Below are 22,784 nucleotides of genomic sequence, written 5' to 3'. Positions count from 1 at the left end.
TGTATTTTTCCTACTACCCATTTGAAAACTACAGCTCTTCACAGCAGACATAATTCCCAAGGAAACTAAGAAAAGATGAAAGCATGCTTAAAAAATTTATCAGCTTGGGCACTGCTCGCAGGGGGTGTGAAAAGACACAGATCCCCAATAAGCTTCCAAAACTGATGTACATTTTTATCTCTGTGAGATTAAGGCATAATTAAGCTATTACAGACAAAATGGAATGTGCTTCTGAGAACAGTTTTCAGCCCATAATCTGCCATTGCAATTAAAATGCCCAAGGCACAGATGCTAAATCTTTTGTCTGTACTTCTGGTCCTACTAAGGGCTGTGCTGCTCCTCTCCTCAATACCGCTGAGGTATTGAAGGGCTTACCATTTCTCACTTTATTGTGCAGACATGGAAGTGAAACAAATCAACAAACGTGCCTCGGGCCAGGCCTTTGAACTGATCCTAAAGCCGCCATCTCCCATCTCGGAAGCACCACGAACTTTAGCTTCTCCAAAGAAGAAAGAACTCTCTCTTGAGGAGATCCAGAAAAAGCTGGAGGCTGCAGAGGAGAGGAGAAAGGTATCTTTCCTTAAAAAAATGCTAATAATTAGACCTGACTTAGGGTACAGAATAACAGCCAAGTTTCCTGTCCGTTGGTATGTTTTCCATTGCCATCACTGACTAACAGTGTACTGCATGGACAAAAATTATTAACATGTTTAAAGAAACAAATGAGTTTATTTTCTGTCTGCAGCTTGCAAACAAACCTCACTGGTTTTGATGCTTGGGAAGCACGCGTCACAAAATGCAGATAGCTTTGGACAGGAGGTCCAAGTGCGTTCAAATACGTATGCTTACTGTGCGAGTGTAACTGGTTCATTCAGAGCATCTGTAATAGTTGCTGAAAATTAGTGCAATTCTTCTGGTGTCTAAGTTTAAGAGGTGGATGTGCAATTCAAACAGCTGTTGTCTGGATTCCCAGATCTTGACTCCTTGTAGTGCCAATGGAGATTACTCACAAGGTCTGTCTCAGGCAGCTAAAATGTCATATTTATACAGTATGGAGCCATGTCAGCCCTGAATAAACAGACTTCTGGATCATTCACCACACACTTCGATGAAGATACTAGCATAGCACAGATAGTAAGGAGAGGCATTTCTAGCAGATACTCTCAATAGTGCTGGAAGCTGGCCTTGTAGGGTTATCTACAGACTAAGCCTTCCCTTCTTTATGACCTTATCCATAATGGTAAAACCCTGTTTCATAATCAAAAGTTTGTCACATAGGGTTTGGAAGGGTTGTTACACCTTCTTCACAAAGGTGAGCACAAATGCAGGGCGCATGCAGCAGGAAGTCCACATTAACCCTTTATTTGGCTTTCATCATGGCTGATGCGTTGAAGAGGTCTTTCTTTGCTCTAAGTCAGAGCTAGCTCAGATTGCCTTTTTTTTTTTTTTCAGAAGATAAAAAGCCAAATTCCAGATCAGATAAGTCAGAGGATGACAGGCAAAGCCAATTACAGACTGAGTTGCCAGTCTGAAAATTAGCAGTGTTCTGGATGGGCCCAGTGTTGATGCTGTGTTGCACCATTGCAGAAAAGTCATGGCTGGCTGCAATGGCCACAGAAAACTCAAGATGTGGTAACACATTGTTCTGTTAATCCGTGTTTCCTTTTGCTATGGAACAAAAGGAGAGAAAGAGAAGCCAGGGAAGCCTCAGGAGCCTTAGAAGGACTTTCTGTGTCTGTCAGCCAGGCAAACAATGTTCTTATGAGGCCAATCTGCCTGCACAAGCTAAATTGGAGTTAGAAACCCCTTCCGCCTGCTCACGGAGTCCCTGGTAGAGCATATCTGAAAGTGAAACAAACTTAGCTGTCTCTAAGCCTTTTATTTATCTCTTAAACAATATATTTGTTACTAAAAGTGTTTCTAGGTATGGACAAAAATGTATACAGAAGTCCAGGGACAGCAAATATGACAGAGACAGCACATGGAGCAGCTCCAACAAAAGCAGCTCTATTCTCCTTTCACTCCTGTCAGACCAGGTCAGGGTCGCTTCCAAGAAACCCAATGGAGTGATTACATCGGTGTATGCTGAGATGCAAGGCCATTGAATTCAGTAGATCTGTATTACTGATAGATCCTTAAAACCTGCCCCTCAGTTTTGATTTGCAGTAAAACCTCACTATTCTGGACCTTACTAATTTGAACAATTATTTTAGGGAACGGTAATTTTAGGGAATTATTTAGTGTTGCCACATTTGCCATTTCTTCTGCCTCGCTAACACAAGACTGTGCTTCTAATGCACACATATTCACACTACTGTTTCTTTCAAAGAAATACTTCTGCCAGAGTATTCATTTCAGTAAAAAACATGACTGTATGTGAAAGGAGTATGCATTTGCACTAGCACCTGCCCAGAAGTATGAGCTTTCACCCACCCAAATGATGATACGCCCCAAAGACTCATCTGTGAAGTGCCTCTGTACCGAGTACAAGTACTCAAGTAAAGATATGGACACAGAATGCAATGGCAGCAATTAAGAAGCCTGATATTATGCATATACTTAGTGCGAAATAGAAATTGAACATCCCAGTGATTTCATTTCATTGATTTCATAACTGTTAATTCATTTCTAAAGAAAAACTCATTGCGCAATAAACTGGTAATCAGTGATAGCAATACAGACACCTGCCATTTCTTCCCTTTGGTACTATATTAATTTTGAATGAACGTATGACTGAGTTATTTTAATAGACAAGATCCTCCACATTAGCATTGCAGCAGAAATTGCTGGGAAAGGAACAAAGAACAGGGCAGAAAACTTCGTTACCTCACTGTTAAAATCCCTGGTGCTCCCGTATCTCAACTATTGCCTTCATTTTTGGCCTGAAAAAGAGTATATTGCAGAGGAGGATAAAAAAGTAATCAGAGGAACAGAACGTCTTCCATAAGAAGATAAATTAAATAGTCCACGTTTAAGCTTGGAAAGAGGCAACAGATGGAAGATAAGATAGAAGTCTACAAAGTCATGAATGGTAATGAGAAGATGAATAGGAGCAATTATATTCTGTTTCACGCAATCCAAAGAGGAAAAAACACTCAATGAAATCATCAGACAGCAATTTCAAAACAGAGAGAGGGAATCACCTTTTCGTGCATTGTTTAATCAAGTTGTATTTGTTATCACAGACTATTTAGAGATTATTAAAACATTATTTATTTCCAAAAGATAATAGAAAAATTGACAGAGCACTACCTTGTAGAAAATGATTATATGGGTGCAACCTCTGGCTCTGAAAATGTGTAACCTGGTGACTGCTTAAAGCTAGGAAGCTATATGTGTGTGTATTTATATATTTTTATATATATATATATGTATGTATATATAGTCATCTGCACTTTCCCTAAGCATCTTCCACTTTCTGCTGCTAGACAACCCAGGCAGACTTTTTCTGACACCCAGCATGGCAGTTGTTGTCGTACTTTTCAACCTATGTACAACAGCTATCAGGCATTACCATTCTAGATCGTGTCCTTCCAGCACAGTTCTAATTAAAATCAAGTATAACTAATGGATGAGAATTGCCTTTTTGGAAAAAAATACTAATTGATTTCACACTGCTTAGGAATTAGGTTCTGCACTGTTAATTAGGCAGTGTTCATTTTCAAACTCATGAGAACATCTACAGCAATACACGCACTTCAGCAGGCTCCTACTTACTCTGTGTCCTGTTTAGCGTTCTTGCTTATTCCCTTGCAAGCTTTCACAGGACCCTTTCCTTTTCTCCCCCTTTTTCTCTACCTCACTTCACAGTCACTGTGACCTCATACTCTCAAACCAAAATGAGAATTTCACCTGAGGCATTTTTTCCTTTTGCACCATGCAGCGAGACCCATTTGGGCTAGTTACAGATTTGTCCTTTCCATTTATAGAATCCTCTTTACAGCATGTCATTATTATCCCATTATTTTTTTGGCTTATGTGTGCTATATTTTCCCACCTTGGTGGATAATCAGAAAGATCTTTTCATCCTTCCCACTGAAGAAATTAGAGCACAGTGACATTGTATGGAGCATAAGTTTATTTCTTACATCATCTTTAACATTTATCAATTTTTACCCATTGGCCTTGAATGTCCAGCTATTATTACACTTGATATACAGACTTTAAGAGCCATATGTCGAATTATATATCTTTACTGCCCATGTTCAACTTACTGGCATAAAAATGAAGCACTAAAGGGACACACATTTCTACTAGACTTCGGATTATGGGAGAGAAATTGTATGTAATTAAATCCTCTTAATGGCTTTGTATTGGGATGAAATTGAATCAGGCTCCTCCCTAGTGCTTAGTGCCACAAAGTCATATTTTTTAACTTTCATGCTCTTGGATATAGACTTATAGCTACATGAGTTTTTAATACCATTACTATGAAATGTCACAAGGTAAGCCCCCCGTGCAGCCTAGTCTGGGCAAGGCTCACTGTGCTCTAAGAACATTGGGTGAATGGATTCAAGCTGAAATTCCCAGTTTAAAAGTAGTTGTGTGCACCAATTTCTTCCTTAAAAGTAATTCCTTAATTTTAGCTCTGCACAAATAGCTTCAATATTTGGATGTACATGTCAAAGAAAAATAGATCAATTTTAGTGAGATAGTGAGAAAATGAAGCACCTCTTACTCAGATGAGTAGGAGTTTCTTCTGGTGAGTAATAATTAAAAATATGCATCTCCAAAGCCTGTTGCCATAAATAATTTTGCTCATAAAGTGAGTGCTTAGTTGTCTGCATCTGTCTCTGGTCAGCTAGCTATGAGATGTGGATTTCCTTTCGAAGCACTCATCTCTGAAAACTGGAGGTGTACATGATGAGAAATATGACATGAATATCATAGGAGCTTGCCTGCATTACCCATCTTTTTGGCACAGAAGTACATTTCTAGCATGTTTTGCAACAATTTTGTTCCTCCACACCTAGTCCTAAAGACTGCAGCTATAGCTGCATTGATTATGCCTTGTTATATTTAGGAAGTCTTCTGGATATTTCCCCTTGAGTATTGTTTTTACCTTTCTCCACCGTTCCATACTTTAATTTCCTCATTGACCTTCTTTGTCTTTCATTCCATTTCCAGACTCTTTTACTCATTTTCTCACAACAGCTGTAGAAGAAGCACTTATTGTAAGCCACTTACAAGTGTTTTAGAACATCGAGGATTGTTTAGATTAGATTAGAATATCGAGGATTTGAGAATATCCTTTCTATCACTTCAAACAATACAATGTTGAAAATAAACTTGGAATAAAAACTTCCTACGTATATTGGAATCCTGTATCAAGACCACCGGAGTCCAAACACAGCAGTTAAAAGCCAGCACAAACAACAAAGGGAGTCTATTAATTCCAGCCCCACTAGGTATCTGGGGTCATTCATTTAGTCATTTCTGGATGTGTAGTAGACTTTGAACAGACAGGGTAGCCAAGTTCTTTTGCCAAATGTGTTGGAAACAGAAAACCGTTTGACAATCCAGTACAAAAACATACCAACTGCCTTCCAAAATTGTTGTAAGGCAATTTCAAAAATGTTCTGAACACCAGGGAAACAGGCAGACTCCCAGCTGGGTTAACACAGCATTAGAAGAGGGATGTCAGTCTACAGGAGACTGTACCCCGTGGATGTTCTGTGGCAGGGAGGGAGGTCCCTTTATTTTGAACCAGTCCTGGGTACCTTGAACATTTTGAGGGAGGAAAAAGAATACCGTTTGAGGCATGTCATAAAGGAAAATGGCATTAGGAGTGTGCAGTCAGTTCCTGAAGCCTGGTTTAGCTTTCATTTAGACTCTTACTGGTGTCAACGCAATTTGCATCCAGTAAATACTGAATTAGAGTATAAGGATCTTCTTCATTATCATCCATTGGTGGACAAATTACTTTTGAATGTGTTGTCTGCCAGCACAGCCTCCAGAACTGTGTGTACTTTGATGTGGAACTCTAATATTTCACTGTTCTCCTGGATTTATGATAATAAGAAGTAGTTCCAGAAGGCAAAGGGTTTGAATGGAAGAAAACAAAACCTGAAAAATGGGCAAGAGCCCCAAAGTCTCAAAGGCATTTTGCTGCCTCCCATTGAAAGCCAATGTTCTTTTAAAAAATGCCGCTTAGTCCAAATGTTACTTTTTATTATAGCATCTCCATGGAGCCTGGATTTGCCCTTGGAAATGTCTGTTTTCCAAATCTGAAAATTCTTGATTTTATAACACATTATATACACATATTGAAACACCATGAAATGTTAGGGAAAGGACATTACAATTAGTATCATAGTATCTTTTCTATTGAAACTCACAACAGGAATGGAAATATAGGTTTAGATTATCAAAGTTACTTTTAGATGACTGAACAACAGGGTTCACAAAATTAATATCACCACCCAAAATTTAATGATGATGACTTTTCCAAAAGTAGATGACAGGTTGCCATTGAATAGTAAATTAAACTGAAAATGCAGAATAACCTTACAAGCACTGGTCAAACTGAGCCACTCAAGTTGGTCCAAAAATGGTAAAGCAAGATGAAGATGTTCAATTATTTCAGTTTTACATTGTACCAAATCTTTCAAGGTAAATTTTTTACATTTTTTAAATAGTCTACAGTTAAAGAAAGGTTAAATGCTAAGTATCTGAAATCATATACTTTGTTTCAAAATAACCTATTTTTATTATACGATTATTAAAATTATTGATGTTTTCGTTAAATTTACGATTTTTCAATTAGTCTACAGAACTCCTTCGTTGCCCAGCTCTTTTTCCCGTTGGCTCATTCTCCTTCCATTCTCCACCAGTGGAACCCCTTCTGCTTTTGGTTGCACCTGTCTGTGGACTTTTTCTTCCCATTTGCACCATCTTTTGGCCTGCACAACAGTTATTTTCTCTGAGTGAAAGACCTGAAAAACACTTGCTCTATTACTATCTGTTAGGCATATGCTATAATGGAGGTAAGAGCCAGGAGGAGACTTTGTAAGGTAACAACCGCTTAATTAGACCCTTCCCATCAGCAAGTGCTCCAGGGATCAGAGTTTGAGAAATGAGCCCTTAACGGCAACCGGCCCACAGGTCAAAGCAAATACATTAAGTGGCCAAGATGGATGAAAGTAGCTTTTTCCTCTGATCTCAAGCAAGGCATTGCAGCCTCACAAAGACAGGTATGTTTTAGTCCAGTGTCTTGCTGCAAGATGTTCTGCCTCGCTTTTGCAGCCTTTTCTAGAATCTGCTTAATTTACCTCATCAGCGCATTTGGCTTTATGTGTATCTTACCTCTGTTAAAATATTTGTTTTCTCCTCCTAGTTGGATCTCACTCATGTGAAAGAACTGCAGCCTTTTTCACTCCATTTAAAGCCACACGATAGAATTTAATAGGATTCATTACCACTAGTTGTAATTATTGGTTAAAGCCCTTAATTTAGGCCTTAAACTAATTCATTTTTGCAGATAATAATGGCAACAGTGCATTGCGGTCTGCACTGAAATACACATTTAGCTTCCCAGAGCCGTATTTCATTCCCTGTTTTCTGTTTGCTTCTTGTGCTCCCTCTAATTTAGTTTATCCAAAAGCATACAATGTTGTTTATCTTTTCCAAATAACCCCTCTGAAACATATTGTCTTTTCAACTAGACTTGTCTGGAGGATGGGCCCAATGCTGCAAGTTCTTTGGCTTCCCTCCTAGGATTAGTGGTTTTGTGGTAGTAGTTTGATTTAAAATAAATAACAAAGCTTATGCTTATGAGCAGTGAGTTTACAAAGCAGAATAACACAGTATCGTGCATAGGCTGCATCCACTTAATTCCTATCTGCAATTTTCATCTGCCTTGCAAAATTTGAATTTTGAACTTAAATAACTTTTTTGCTATTTTCTATAGAATAAAACCCTTTTTTATCTTCCTAATCAGTGAGATGAAGCCACACAAAAGTATCATGGGGAAATAACATTGTCTGAATTGATTCTGTCTGTCTTTCATAACAGCAAACTTCAAAGCCTGCTGTTAACTATTCAAGCACATTAATGGCTAGTCCAACGTAGGTGAAAAATGCACATCTCCTGTGTCAGCAACCTCCTTTTTAACACTATATATGCCTTCAGCTCCAATCCCATATCTCTACAAATAACATGCTCATAGTTAAAAGACTGCAGCTGTCAGAGGTTGAGCAACCACTGCAGTAACACAGACAACCCAGGAGAGTAACACATGACAGCATTTCTTGCTAACAGAAGTGGTTCAGACACTTCTTTGCTGCTGCCTGAGGCTTGTGCTCCATATTCAGCCAGTGCCTCTAAAACCCTGATATTGAAGCTAATCTGGTTTATACAGACGTGATCTTTCCAAACTGTGCATGTAATAACAAAGCAACAAACTTTACACAGTTTCTGAACTCAGTAAACTGTTGCCCTATGGGGTTTTTTTTCTCCATATGAGTACTTCATTTCAACCACGTCTCTCTGTTTCCAGTCCCAGGAGGCCCAGGTGCTGAAACATCTGGCAGAGAAGAGAGAACATGAGCGAGAAGTGCTTCAAAAGGCTTTGGAGGAGAACAATAACTTCAGCAAAATGGCAGAGGAAAAGCTGATACTGAAAATGGAACAGATCAAAGAAAACCGTGAAGCTAATTTAGCTGCTCTTATTGAACGTCTCCAAGAAAAGGTAAACCACACCATCACTCCTCTCACCTTAGACTAGAGAGGAAAATCTAACCAGTATTTTGAAGAGATGTTTTGGGTAGCTCTTATCTCAGGTGCTACACTTGAGCAATTTTTAAGTCAGAGCCCCTGATGCCTATCTAAACCACCACTCACTTTCAAAAAAGACTGAACCTCTATAATCACACAATCACAGCATAGCTAAGGTTGGAAGAGGCATCTGTAGGTCATCTGGTACAACCACCTGCTTAAGCAGGGTCACCCAGAGTAGGATCCCCAGGACCATGTCCAGCTGGCTTTTGAATATCTCCAAGGAAGGAGAATCCACAACCTCCCTGGGCAACCTGTGCCAGTGCTCGGTCACCCTCACAGTGAAAAAAGTGTTTCCTGATGTTCAGAGGGAATGTGCCATGTTTCAGTTTTTGTCCATTGCCTCTGGTCCTGTCACTGGGCACCACTGAAAAGAGCTTGGTTTTTTGCACCCTCTATTCAGGAATTTATAGATTTTGATGAGATCCCCCTGAGCCTTCTCTTCTCCAGGCAGAGCAGTCCCAGCTCTCTCAGCTTTGCCTCATTGGAGAGACTGAGAGATGCTCCAGTTCCTTAATCCTCATATGGCCCTTTGCCGGACTGTCTCCAGAGAAAGGCTGATTTTCTAGCTTTTAAGAAATGCTGTGAACAAATGAAAGGTCGCTTGTGTTTGAATTTTAGCTTTTAAGAGAAGTCATTGGTCAAATCAGTTGTCCTGTGTTTGTAGTTCTTGGTTTCTCAGAGGAGAAAGGTGAAAAAATATGGAAATAAAATATTTCCTGTACATCAAAAGGGCCCTGTTCTTCCACAAGAACTGCAACTAAAAGAGAGTAAATTTTCTTCTGGAGATCTTTTGTACAGCCAGAAGAAACAGGTAAATCATAAACCCCACCATGCGGGATCAAGTGTGCCCTTCTCCAAAACAACCCTTCCACACAAGAGAGGGAAGCATGCAAATAAAGATTTAGAAGTGTTAAGAAAAAATTAATTACTTCTCCATGAGTGATCACTTGTTTCTCCCAATGATGAACTTTCTAATATATTAGTAAATTGACTAACAGAAATAAAATAGCTCTCAGAGGTTTTCAGTGAGGTCTTCCCCATAAGAACCTCTGCTTCTTTGATGGAGACAAAAGCCTGGGAGAGCATGAAAGAAACAACAGAAACCAAAGGATGATGTTACAAGTCACTATGCAAATGGGATAATTCTTGAGCTTAAGAGCTATACCCGGATAACTTGACATTTTTGCATTAGATTAGTTCACAGACATATATTGCAAAGCTTATGAAAACAAAGGGAAAAGCCAATTAGCCATCCTTGAGGTCCACAAGGAAATGGGAAGGACAGCTGAAGCATCTCTCTGTCCTGTGTTAATGTTAACAGACTGTTAAGCCCTGTTCCCACAGCAATATGATGGCATATGTACATGGAATCCAAAGAAGGCTTCTGAATAAAGATGACAATAAGTCATTTGGGAATATTTGTACAGACCAGTAAATAAAAATTGTATGACTATACAGTTTTTCCAACACCAAAGTGAACCCTGAATATGCAGGAAAAGAAGAAGTGAGATATCTGGGTCCAAATCTTCAAAAGTTACACAGAACCATGAACACTCCAAGGTTTTGGTGTCTAGAAGTTCCTACAGTCAAAGATAAATACTGTATACTGCAGTTAACAGGGGCAAGGAACAAGTCCCATATAAAATCTAGCATTCAGAATTATGGATCTTGGAAGAAACTGTGATTTACAGAGTTAGTAAATGCAATAAGCTGTCTTGGCCTTAGATCCATAGAGTTGGCCATATGGTTCCTGAGTTGGATCCCTAGTCCAACTCAGACAATAAAAGGATAACTGTTGACTTCAGTGAATTTTTGACCATTAAAGACCTTCTAATGCATGGAAATACTTAGGGAGAGCTTTAAACTGAAGTCAGCTAGGGATGGATGTTTGCTTTGGTAGTCACCTTGTGCTTGCCATTTGGTTGTCTGGGGTTGTTTTTAATGACTAAACACAAGAGGTAAAACTCTGATAGTTTTACAGCTGAAAGGAGAAAGGCATGCACCACAAAAACTAAAACCCAGAAGTTGCCAAGAATAGTAGTTTTATAAACACCCCAAGTAGAACATTCCTAAATTCATTTGACAGCTGTTGTTCCTGACCACAGGCCCATTTCCACAGAAGTATCTGAATATACAATGGCTCAAATAAGCCTAAATCAATTATGAATGCTTTTGTAAAAGGGAAGAGAGCATGGCTGAATGCAGACAGAAGGGTCTAGCATTGACTTTTGGTAACTGCATCCCAGAGAAAGAATGGAGAGGACAGCTAGCTTCATCATTCCATCTAAGGGGATGTTTGAGATGTTCAGATTGACCCACCTTGGTGGAACTAAATTTTTGGACCTTTATTTATGGTTCCTAAATGCTACAGATAACACAGTAACTAACACTTCTTCTGCATACAGTGTGCAAGCAATTAATTCAAGCCAACTCATCCTTCCCTATATTTAGTTTAACATCTAGGAATTCAAAGAGCAAATGTGAGCAAGTGGCACATTTTATGCTGCAAGTAACGCCTCTCTGTGTGGGTCTTTAAATTGAAACTCTGTGCGGTGCTGAGAATTGCAAGGCCATATCAGATAAAAGACTGAGCTCCGGTCTACTTACTGAGCATAAGTAGAATGTAAGCATTGAACATGCCTCAGGCTGATCTGGTGGTGGTGCACCTCTCCTGAGTTGCATCCTTTAAAGATGGTCGTGCTGTGAAACAAATTTTGCACAAGCATCAAATGCACAACCTAAATGGGTTGTCATTGGGAGGCTCCCTGGGCAGGCGGAATGAGAGAGGTTTGATTTTGTCCTTCTTGATGTTTTCCAGGAGAGGCATGCTGCAGAGGTCCGTAGAAACAAGGAGCTCCAGGTGGAACTGTCTGGCTGAAAACAGCAATGGTGGATGTGACCCATCCCCACCATTAGTAAACTCCCCCTGCCTATATTATTATGGATCATGCGATATCAGTATGGGAAATGTATGACATGGTTTAAAAAAAAAATCAAGAACTCAATAAAAAACTTTAAAAAAGAAACAAAACTAAAAACAAAAACAATGCGGTCTCTTTGCAGAATGATTTGCTTGATGTTTAAAAAACTTGGATCTTATTTTGTAAATACTTACATTTTTGTTAAAAAATACAAGTATTGCATTATGCAAGTTATTTCATAATCTTACATGTCCTGTAACAGGCTTCCGATGTTGTCTATTTCCACTCGGTTGAATTTGCTGGGTCTGTTCATTTGAAGCACCTCACGTCTAACTCCATCCCCTGCAACTTTCATTCCAACCCACCACGAGGTCAGTAGTAGTTCTATGGTGCTAGAGACCAGTCATTGACTAATAACTTAGACCGCTTTGCCATCAATAAGCTTTGTTGAAACAGTGACTCAATCACAGGTACCGTGACTTCTCGTTCAGCTGTCCAAGACTAAAGGCTCTTAAAATGTAGTTTCTCCAAATGCAACTCACACTACAGGAATCTGTAGTGTGCTATGTAATTGTGGTTAAATTGCCACACGCAGTACTTGTTGCTTCTGTTTTTTTGAGGTGAGGCAACAAATACAGCAGTGCAACAGAATGAAAGCAAGTGGGATCAGTTTGAGGCAAATTTAAGAGGCTCATCGTAACCATCAAGCTATGACAAATTATTATGGATGATGCCAAACAGCCATACAAACGCTAATTGTAAAGTGAGCTTAATTCTCCACTTCAAAATTTATTGATGGAGCAACTAAAAGCATCAAGTGGCTTTATCTGTAGATGCCATGATCTATGATACTAATCTGATGCTACCACATTACATGTGTAATAGTACAAGAGGCTACCAAGTATTTCACCTGGAACCCATGAGCCAGTTGTTACCTTTTTTTTTTGACACTGCTGACTTCCATTCGTCATTTACTCTTCAGTGTTAGCCAACCCTACCTAGTGACAGACATCTAGGACTAAGAGGCCTGAAGCAGGAGGAATGACTAGACAGGGTGCTTGTGCCAAGTACAGTATCACCAAACCTAACACATCGTCCCCAAAATAGCTGCAGTTTTGAAGTTGTCCCTACCCCCTGGAGGTTGCTGCCTGCATATTCTACTCTTCATTAGTGCTATTTTCCTGTATGTCATTGTGAGCAAGCTGTGATTAATAAAGAATTGGGGTTCTGTGAACTGAAAAAGGGCTTGTCTCTTCTCTCGCACCATTACTTCTGTGACATGAGCCCATGTGAGGTGAAAACCTAATGTAGGCCTAAAAGCATGGAAATAAGACTTAAATAAGACCTATTAATAACTCAAGCCTATTTCTCTGCTAATACAGGACTAACCCCTGCTATGTGTTTCCCAGTGTTAAGACTGGTTTCTTTTAAAGATTACCATCTAAACAGAGCCTATAAATGTGACCTTTGGGCACTGAGTTTATTAAAAAGGAGAACTAGCTACACACATAAGCACATGTATCCCTTAATCCTAACTCAATATTGGGGAAAAAAAAAAGGAATGTGGGGAAAGAAAAGTGAATAATATAACTCCGGGTACATAAATGAATAGTTGCAGCAAGATTCTGGCTGTTAACACGCTGATTTTCAGTGTAAAAGCGATTCATTTATAGGATTTATTGAAAAACACAAAATCGCTAGGGAAGCTGATGAGCTGTAGAGCTGAGAGATAAAATTGGATCGGACTTCATTTAGAAGTGGACAGGTGATCAAAAATTACCTCTAGGATTAGTTTTCTCCTTTAAAGTCTTGAAAGTGGCATCATTTACTTGCTCTTCTGGAGAGATGGGCCAAAAGCTCGAGATCTACAGCAATCAGTTTCTGACCCACACAGCCTATTTTATTTCAGAGCCAATTTATGTCCCTGGAAGACTTGGCCCGCAGTCAAAAAGCAGCAGAAGCTGATCCAGACACAAGGCTGCAAGCTCAGCTCTGTGTGCAATGAGCTCTGTACCACAGAATGAGAGGAGTACTTCAGCTTGTTATGGCAGCTGTGTTTCCTTGTCTAAATTACTTGTCTTTCTGGCAAAATCACCTGGCAGAGGAGCCAAATAGCAAACTTTGAATCTGGATGTCATGAGCTTCAATATTGCCAAGCCTTCAAAGTTTGTATATTGGTTTTAGCCCCAGTAAAAAATGTCATTCAGTCAAGTTTATATTTCAATTTAAGGTCCAGGATCTTGGTTTGAGGGCTCGTGGATTTTGGTTTCATTCCCCAATGGCAAGTCACTCACAGTTTTCCCTGTCCGTTGACTTAACAAGCTCTGGTCGTGCTTCAAGCCCTTTTCCTGTTTGTCCTGCTGGCTACACTTGCTCAGAGAACAGGCCAAAGGCAAAGCTCTGATGCTGAGGCCAAGCTGGGCAGCTAGCCTTGCCTCCATGGAGCTAAACTCCTTCCCCACCAAACGAGGGTGTCCACATCCAAAGTACTAGTTGGGATGGTTCCTGGCACGTGTTCACCCCAGCACAGACCTGCGCATTGCCTGGGAAATGATTCTCCACAGGTACCAAGACTGCATGAGGGAAATGAATGAAGAACAAGACAGTGTGAGCCCTGTAGACCTGTGTGAGAGCCCATGCTCTGCTACTGTCCACTTGGATCTTTTAACAGTTGTGGGTCTAGAGTTCATTTTATTAAGGTCTGTAAGCCTGTTTGCAAATACACTGCATATTTAGTCTGTAATAGCAAAAAGAAATATCTGGAGAGCTGCAGCAAGGCCGTTTCCTTATATTACTCTTTATACTCTTTCCTTATATTTTGCTTTAGTGCTGCCTTCCTAGCTCCTCCCTGCTTGTGCTAGCAAAAGCGCATTGGTGCTATGGGTCTCTCATGTGGAGTTACAGATTAAAGATCTCCTTGAAAAGCAATAAAATATTCAAAACACCCACTTTTAAAGTATTACCATTCTGGCTACTTGAAATATCTTAGTTTATTTTTTAATTCAATGGCAAGCTCAGGACTTTCAGATGAAAAAAATTAGGCTGCTTCTTTGATTAACTGTAGATGCCCAACTACATGCCGTGAGCTGTGAGCAGCTGATGCTGCAATGCAGAACACTTTCCTTAGGCTGCCTGAGACCTCCCGCAGGACAGGAGGGAGCCTGGAGTGTCGGCATTGCACCACGCGGATGCTTCCTCCTCTCACTGAGGTACATGATGGCTCAGCAGCAGGGCAGAGCTGTGCAGCATCAGAGAAAGGTGCCACCAGGACTACCTCTGAGGGTGGGTAGGGCTCAGTTTCCTATTAGCTAAGCCGTCAGTTATGTCAGGGCTGCCCAAATATTCAAACAGCAACAATTAAAACCTGTCACAATTCACGTGGTCCTCCTGAAGCTACAAAATTTATGCTCAAACCCAGCCAAACATTTCCAAAGTCAGGAGGCTTGGATGTAGAGTTGAAACCCATCACTGATCCAGAACTTGAAAACAATGCCTTTTTTCCCTTTTTTAACACACTTCTTGTCACATGGAGGTTTTTTCACTTAACCCATTGATAGCCAAATAGCAATGTCTGTCTGCTCCTTTGCTCCAGAATCCCCCAACACATCACTGAGATACAGCAGTGTGCTGCACACACCGGCACGGAGTTGTCTACCCATTTGCCCTTCAGCAGTCCTGTCAGAGGGATGGTCACTGTGATCAGTGTAGGAAAGAGCTTCACTCCCAGCACCTTAGGCCATACAGAGAAGAGAAATACTTCTCTCTTGTCTCCCAGAAGAAGGATATGGGTTTTAAACCCATTTAGGGAAGCACGAACACCTTTCTCATCCAACTGTAGCCAGATGCCATCATGTAAAACCAAACCCTACCATCAGGTTTTTGGTGGAGAGAAGACAGCACTGCATGGGAAAAAGCAGTTCCTGCTTCCACCTTGCAGCACATGCCCCATTCTGAGCATATTTCAGCGCTGGAAGGAGGCAGCCATACACTCAGCAGAAGGGATATTGCAAGGGAGGTAATGGGAGAATTTCAGATAATCTTTCCCATGCCTCAGGGCTGGTGCCTCAGTGATGCTGGTGCAATAGTGCCATGCAGTGGTCAGTCTTAATAATCGGGGATAATCTCTAAATACACCAGGGATTATTGCAAGGATTTCCTCTGAAGGAGATCCATTTAGTCTGCCGCATAGTTTACACTAGGCCTTTATGTAAGGTAGATGGTGTCTCTGAAATCTGAAGACTGAGTCCAGGCATTTTCAGGTTTAACTCCACTGTAACATGAGTGGCACAACCACGGAAAGCTGTAAGATCAAAAAGAGATGATATTTTTGCGTGGAACAAGGAGTAGCCAGAATTACAACTCCTGCAACACCACCATCAGAAACTCTTATGACTATGAGAATATCTGCATTACTGAACTTTCAGACATGTCTAGAAAGCAACAGATAATACACAGCAGTCAGCTAAGAAGAAAGACCAAGGACATGATAAAGGTAACAGGGAAGTACAAGAAACACAGGGAAGAGCAAGAAAAGATAGCATCAAAAATCATCAGCAGATCAGGGGCTAAATGAATCATGAAACAACTCTCACATTTGAAAAGCAGAATTCATGTCCCAGCAGAGGAGAGAGGATGGTCACCCTTGAAGCTGGCACCCTTGAAAAACACTGAACTTTGAGGTCTCCACCCCGACCTCAATACTCAGAATTAGGGCACAAGGCAGAGGAGCCTAAAATCCAGCCTACAGTATAGATCTAAATGTAACCCATAGATCTGTGAGCAGCAGAAAATAGACTATGCTATGGACTCCTCATGGATTAGGGAGTTCTCCAATGTACAATAAAATGCCTGTGCTTCAGCCATTCCTAACTTCAGTGTTACGCTGATGCTCTGATAGCATCTGAGCTTTAACTTCCTCTGGGGACATTAGTAGAGGTTCCTTTTTCTATTCAAATGTCCACAAAGACCATAGGAAAACATTCACCTTCTTCAAGTTTACAATGTGAGGCCATGCTCCCTTTCTTATGGGTGGCAGCAAATAGCTGCTGGAAAATGTCTTCTGTACCATAGAAGCCAGTTGTACGTTTGTACAGTTGTACTTCAACTGTAACAGGTTGGCCCTGGTCAAAAGGCTTCCAGGAAAGGAAGCTCCTGGGCAGCTCCTGAAGATGAACGACTTGAAAGGCATTATCCAAGATACAGCCTAGACAGTTGTGATATAGGGAAACAGCCAAGCTTCAACTTAAATTTCTTTTACCTATTATAGTTGCAACAGACTTTTAAGCAAACTTAGGAAAACAAGTACACCATAATAAAACACATTTTAAAAACATCAACTCTTAAAATATACAATTTGCCAAAGAGTCTTTTAGATAACAATTTCCACAGGTTCTCAGAAGTTCACAAAAAATCCTTATCTATAACTGCTTGTGACCAGAAGAGGGCAAGCTCTGATTATTTAACAGGCAACTACAGATGGTAAATTTTACTTAGAAAAGCCTGACAGGCTGTGCTCTATCCAGAAATCCTACTTTAGAGCATCGTGGAGATTGACGTTCTATATTTGCCCTAAAATCTGGATTTGGGTTCATATGCAACATAAAAGATCGTGCTTTTTCTTTGAGCAAAATTCATTACTTCAGCTAGATTACCTTAAGAATACAGCACTGGGCAGACATATAGACTATAGCATAAGGTAGTCATATGAATAAACAGGTTAAAATTAGCTGCTCTTTTAGTCTGGAGTTTAGGAGATGGATCCTACCCGCCAGGGAGTCTGAACTAGGATGGAAGCAGGAAAACCTCACTGCTTTTCAGCTGGATTCCGAGCAGGCCAGGAAAGGGTGGTGCTCACAGCAGAGGCAACCAGACTCAACAGCTGGGACTTCCCCTCCTGCACTGCATTTTACACTTACGCATTTCCAAATGATTTAAAAACTGGTGGAGCGCAGTGGCGTATGAACAGCTCTCAATGAACCATGAACTGGTTACCCAGATTGAAGATTATTTCTGACACAGGTATTAGCTTGAGAGCAGCACCGGATAAATGCATGTCTTCTACCTCCAGGGAGAGGTTTGGAAGCAGCAGAGCTGCTTGCTTGCAAAACACAGCCTGAGCCTCAATTGACAGTTTCTCTTAGACCTTGAGACATCCTCATGAGGGATCAGAACAGTTTTCCTGTGCCATGCTCCTAGGACACCCTACCAGTGCTGGAAGGAGCCTGACTCGACCCAGCCTGGTGTGTCAGCACAGGTGCCTGCCCGTGCAGCCACAGCCGGCAGCAGAGCTGGAGTGAAAGAAGACATCCCCTGGGAACTGAATAGAAGGAGGAGGCTGCCAGCTGCCCCTGGGAAACAGCAGAAAATTGGCAGCAGCACCAGGGCTGGGGGAGGGCGAGGGCAAATTTGGGGGTGCCGCTTCTGCTTTGAGTTTCCCCCCCGCCATCTCTGGGACCTCAGGAAGGGTCCTGTGGGAAGGTGTGCCTTGCACAGGGTCATGGGGCAAGCTGGGAGCTGCACTCTGGAGCCATCCAAGATGCTCTGCAGCACTGACACCACCACATGGGTGTGTGCCCCTGTGTTCCCCAGCCTTGGGCGTTATCTGCGTGACCTGGCCAGCTGATGGCTCCATAATAGAGCTGACTGTAGAAATTATACTACTTTTTTATTTTTCAGTGCGTTTTTACCCTCCTGCTTTCTGCAATAACCAAACACTTGGGCTAGTTTTAAAAAAGTTAGTCTTTTTCTGTGAAAGGATTCAAAAAGGCAGGTAGCATCTCTGTTCTCTCAGGAGGTACCTCTGTAGTTTTGATACAGCTCATCAGCAAACCAAGCCAGAATTTACAACATTGTAATTAGACAGATTCTTCCTCATTATTTACCTTTATTTTTGGGTTATCCAAGGTGGTCTGTCTCTCCACATCAAGGCCAAAGACAGATTTTTTTTTCCTTCAAAGCTACATAGTTGTGGAGGACTAGGAGGAGACCGTTAAAAATAAAAAAGACACCTAATATCTTCTTCCAGAGCTCCGGAACATGCAGACTTTACAGTGTTGCCAGGCACACTTTTGGCCGGGGCAAGCTGCTGCTGTACCTGGCAGGTCCCAGGCAGGTTTGGGAAGCCCCACGTTCCTACCAGGCAGCCTGTGCGCAGCTGCACTGTTTGGGCACTGTGATTGTTTACTGAGACACCATTTGGCCTCCATGCCGAGGCATGTTTAATGCTCATAGATGTAGCAAGCAGTCTTGGCTATACAAAGTCCTTTGCATTGCCCAAGGCATCTGCTGGCTCCTCCAGTAGATGTGCAATGATGTATCCAAACCAGCCCTAAGCTCCCTGGACTGGGCTCCAGGACGGCTGAGTTCAGCCAGCTTGAAAACAGAATCTCCCCTGCCAAGCAACTCCATGCTGGGAGTCCCAGGACATGCCAATGCAAGCACCCAGCTGCTGTAGCACAGCTACATGGACTCCAGCTCTATGCCGGCTGGGCTCAGCCGATATGGAGGGTAGGCAGACCCACCATGGCTGTGCAGGTCCCTGCATACCCTGGAGTCAAGGCAAACCTGGCACTTAGTCCTCCACCAAACTCCATCTATTTTTCCCCCAGTGCAGCATGTTCCTCTGGTCTAGGCTTCCCATGTCATGGTTCCCCATTCTTCCTGCAAGCAAGCTGGTTGCTCCTGCCTACTAAAGCCCAGTTAGTCCTTGGGTTAGTCCTTGAGTGTTCTTTAACAGGGATTTGATTCCCTCTCTCCTCCAGGAGGCATTAGGGAAGTTCCAGTTGGCTGCCGTGGTGCTGAGGCTGACTTCCAAAGCCACTTGTCCACTTCCTTCCCTTTGCTGCACCTCTGCACTGACACCTCTACCAAAGGCAGATAGGAAGGGAAGGGTGCGGGCAGGACTTGCAGGTTTGTCCTGTAGCTCTGAGCAGGGCTCCCTAAGGCATTCACCAATTTTTCAAGCTTTTTCAGACTCCTCCTGCTGTTTGCCTCTGAATTAAGCAAGTACCTGACTGCAAGAATGATGTCTTTCAGGTTTGCCTCATTACATCTTTTGAACCTTCACTTGCAAGAGCAGCTGCACTGGGCGAGACCAAGTGCCTATTTGGCCCAGTACTCGGCTGCTGCTGGTGGGCAGTGGCAAATGCTCAAAGATGAATGTAAGAACGGTATGGGCACATGGCAATGCTTCTCCAGCCTCCAACAACAGGCACTCCTGAAGCTGCCTGAGCAAGAGTTACTTAGTATGCTTAATGTCCCTGATGGATATTTTCTTTTATTAATATGTCTAATTAATTTTTGAGGCCAATGCAAACTTCTGGTATCTGTAACATCCCATGACTGTGAGGATCACAGGCGTTTGATTTCACCTGGTGTTGACATCAGCTATCTGCTACATCTTCAAGAAGCTCATCAGTTCTTTCCAAAACAAAAAGAGAGACAGGCAAGAAACTTTGAATTTGTTGGCAAACGGAAATTTCCTGGACAAAGTTCTTCCGTTCCTCCAGACCAGCAGCTCCTCAACTCCCCAAACCCTAGTCAAACACCACCTACTCAAACACCAGCATGAAGGCAGAGCCGTCCCTCAAAAGCACAGTTTACTTGTCTTTATGTTCCCAAATTATTCTATTTCTTCCCCATTTAAGGACCGTAACTCTTGAGGATCAGCCTGGTTTAGCAGACATGCTCCACAGCAGTACACAACTGACAAAGAGATGTACCTTCCTGACCTGCACAAGGCAGCTCCTGTTCTTGGCAGTCACCAGCCAAAGGGTAGTCCTTTCCCTAAGGAGAGGGTGTCTCTCCATGTGGGGTCTCAGAAGTGGAGTGACCCTTCCGACTCACTGGAAATGGATACCCACTTCATATTTTCAAAGCTTCTGGCCCAAGGTGAAAAGCTGCCACATGGAAACCCTCCTAGCTAGCACAGGTCACCCAGAGATACTACTGCTTACTACTCTAAGTATGGAGCACTGTCCCAAATTGTATGGAAAACTGGATAAATTTGTTTCTATGTTTTAATACTGGAAAAAATCCTCTCTTTTTCTTTGGACCAATAAACTATAGGGAATATTTTTTCATCTTCCCATTTTACTCCTTTCCAAGAGAAATTAGCCTTTTTTTATTTCAGAGGAGAATAATTCCCTACACTGGAAGGGGATCCCTGCTTTCCCCTGTCCTGTAACACAGGGGGACCACCATGCAGTCAGATACTATTTTACCTGTAGCCTTCTGTGGATTCTCCAGGCAAAGAGAGAAAGGCAAGAGGTTTCTAAATTAAAGATAATTGCTTCCCAGGGGAATAAAGTGCATAGGTGTAGCCTGTATGTCTCCTTTATTCCACCACATTTCGGACTATTTTCCAATGGACTTTAAGGCAGGACAAAAACAATAAATCAAGTAAGTATTCTAGCTTGCTGAAAAGCACTGTATGCATTTTGTAGCTCTAAAGTCCAGCATAGGATGATGTACAGATTACGGAGTGTAAACAAAAATGCATGATTAAAAAAGAAACACGACACGTTTCTAAGCATATGTTGGTTTCTGCAGTGGAAATCAAGCACAAAAACTCATACTGAATCCCAGCATAGCTATACCCATAAACTTAATCTTTCTTGGTTTGTGGAAAAAACATGGAAAAACACGATTTTTCTCCTTATTCTGCTCAGTGATTTATTCGTTATTCTGGTGTTAACAATGACTTATTTTCTTTCCACTGGCCTTTTAGTAGAAGCTATAGTTGACTGAAGCACAGAAAAGCTTTTGCACAGTGCATATTATCTCACTAAGAAAAAGGCTTAAAACATGATTTCACATCTTTGCATCACTATGAAGACAGTATCATTCTTCAAATGACCACTATGTTTACAGTGGTCTTAAAAGAAAGCAAACAGAAATGAAATATGAAATTATCTCCATTATACTTGGCCAGGCGAGGGCTGGCTGGAAATACAGCTGCAAGTAGCTAGAGCAGTTGCAATTTTATTCAGCAGCTGGTCTGAGAGAAAGACTATGAATTTGAGATATCAAAATGCTTGAAGAAGGGTTGGAACAACTCCACGATTTTCTCAGAATTAGCTAAGACTCATGAATCTTAGCTAATCTTGAGGGCTATTTCTGAGAAAATGACTGGGGATGGAGATAAATAGCATCGATGAAGCAACAGACTTTAGCAAGACAAAAGCAAGTGGGTATGTGGGTGGGTACTATGAATATTCATGGTATTCATTGCATTGCAAAAGGTAGCTGCTACACATCGACAGAGGTAACCATGTCGGTAACTACAGATATTTTATTACATCTGAAGAACAGCTCCACTATGAAATTACAAATTTCAATAGCAAGTGTATCATTTAGCCTGCTACTGGAGAAACCATTACCTACATGTCTTCATAGGCTTTGGGTATGATATGCCACTGAAGTACCACAATCTATGAAGCATTAAGAACTCCACATGGAATCATAAAATTATTATCACATAATTATCAAAAAAGCTGCAGAAAAAAAGTACCCTCTGACAAGGGACCAGCAAGGAAGATTCTTCATGCAGAAGAGGAGAAATAGTTTATAGTCCTGCACAGAAACAGCCTCCTCAAGAAGCAGAGGGCACCTGCCAGTCACAGAATGGCCACTCCTGCAAACAGTGGGCCAGGTAGGTACATGCTTCTGGTGAAAATGTCCTGCATTCAGGTAGCTGCAATTACCTGGCTACCACTGACAGATTTTAAGCTGCCTTTGGAAAGCTGCTGGAAGCACAGACACTGTTCCTATAAATAGTATTAAATTCAAGGCAACTCAAAACAGAAATTAAAGCTCCTCTAACTTTGTCTTCTCACCCCCGCTTTGGATGACTCACATGCTACCTCTGGGACTCTCTTGTGACCCAAGTCCTCCAGGCAACTGCCCTAGTTACCCTTACAAGCTACCCATCCTCTGAGTGAGCCTGAGCGTGGCACTGGCTTCATTTGGTACAGCAGTCATAAGAGAATGTGAATCCATGAACTTCTCAAGTGCTATTAACATCTTAGAAAGGACACATTCCCCTCTTACTACAAACTGCTCAATATTTTCTGGCAAAAGAGGTCT

The 22,784-nt window shown here is 41.5% G+C and overlaps 1 protein-coding gene across 1 annotated transcript in view; it reads left to right on the top strand.

Moving 5' to 3' along the window:
• Positions 1-12,895, top strand: part of STMN2 (stathmin 2) — a 39,675-nt gene extending 26,780 nt beyond the window's left edge. Inside the window, exons 3-5 of the mRNA XM_054191712.1 lie at positions 398-570; positions 8,498-8,689; positions 11,597-12,895. Coding sequence (XP_054047687.1) covers positions 398-570; positions 8,498-8,689; positions 11,597-11,656 — 425 coding nt within the window. The 3' untranslated portion in view covers positions 11,657-12,895. The remainder of the gene's footprint in view (positions 1-397; positions 571-8,497; positions 8,690-11,596) is intronic.
• Positions 12,896-22,784: the final 9,889 nt, after the last annotated feature.

Source organism: Rissa tridactyla, chromosome 2, assembly GCF_028500815.1.
Source record: "Rissa tridactyla isolate bRisTri1 chromosome 2, bRisTri1.patW.cur.20221130, whole genome shotgun sequence".
NCBI classification, from domain to species: domain Eukaryota; kingdom Metazoa; phylum Chordata; class Aves; order Charadriiformes; family Laridae; genus Rissa; species Rissa tridactyla.
The sequence above is the reverse complement of the archived record's forward strand: the minus strand, read 5'-3'. Positions and strand labels throughout refer to the sequence as shown.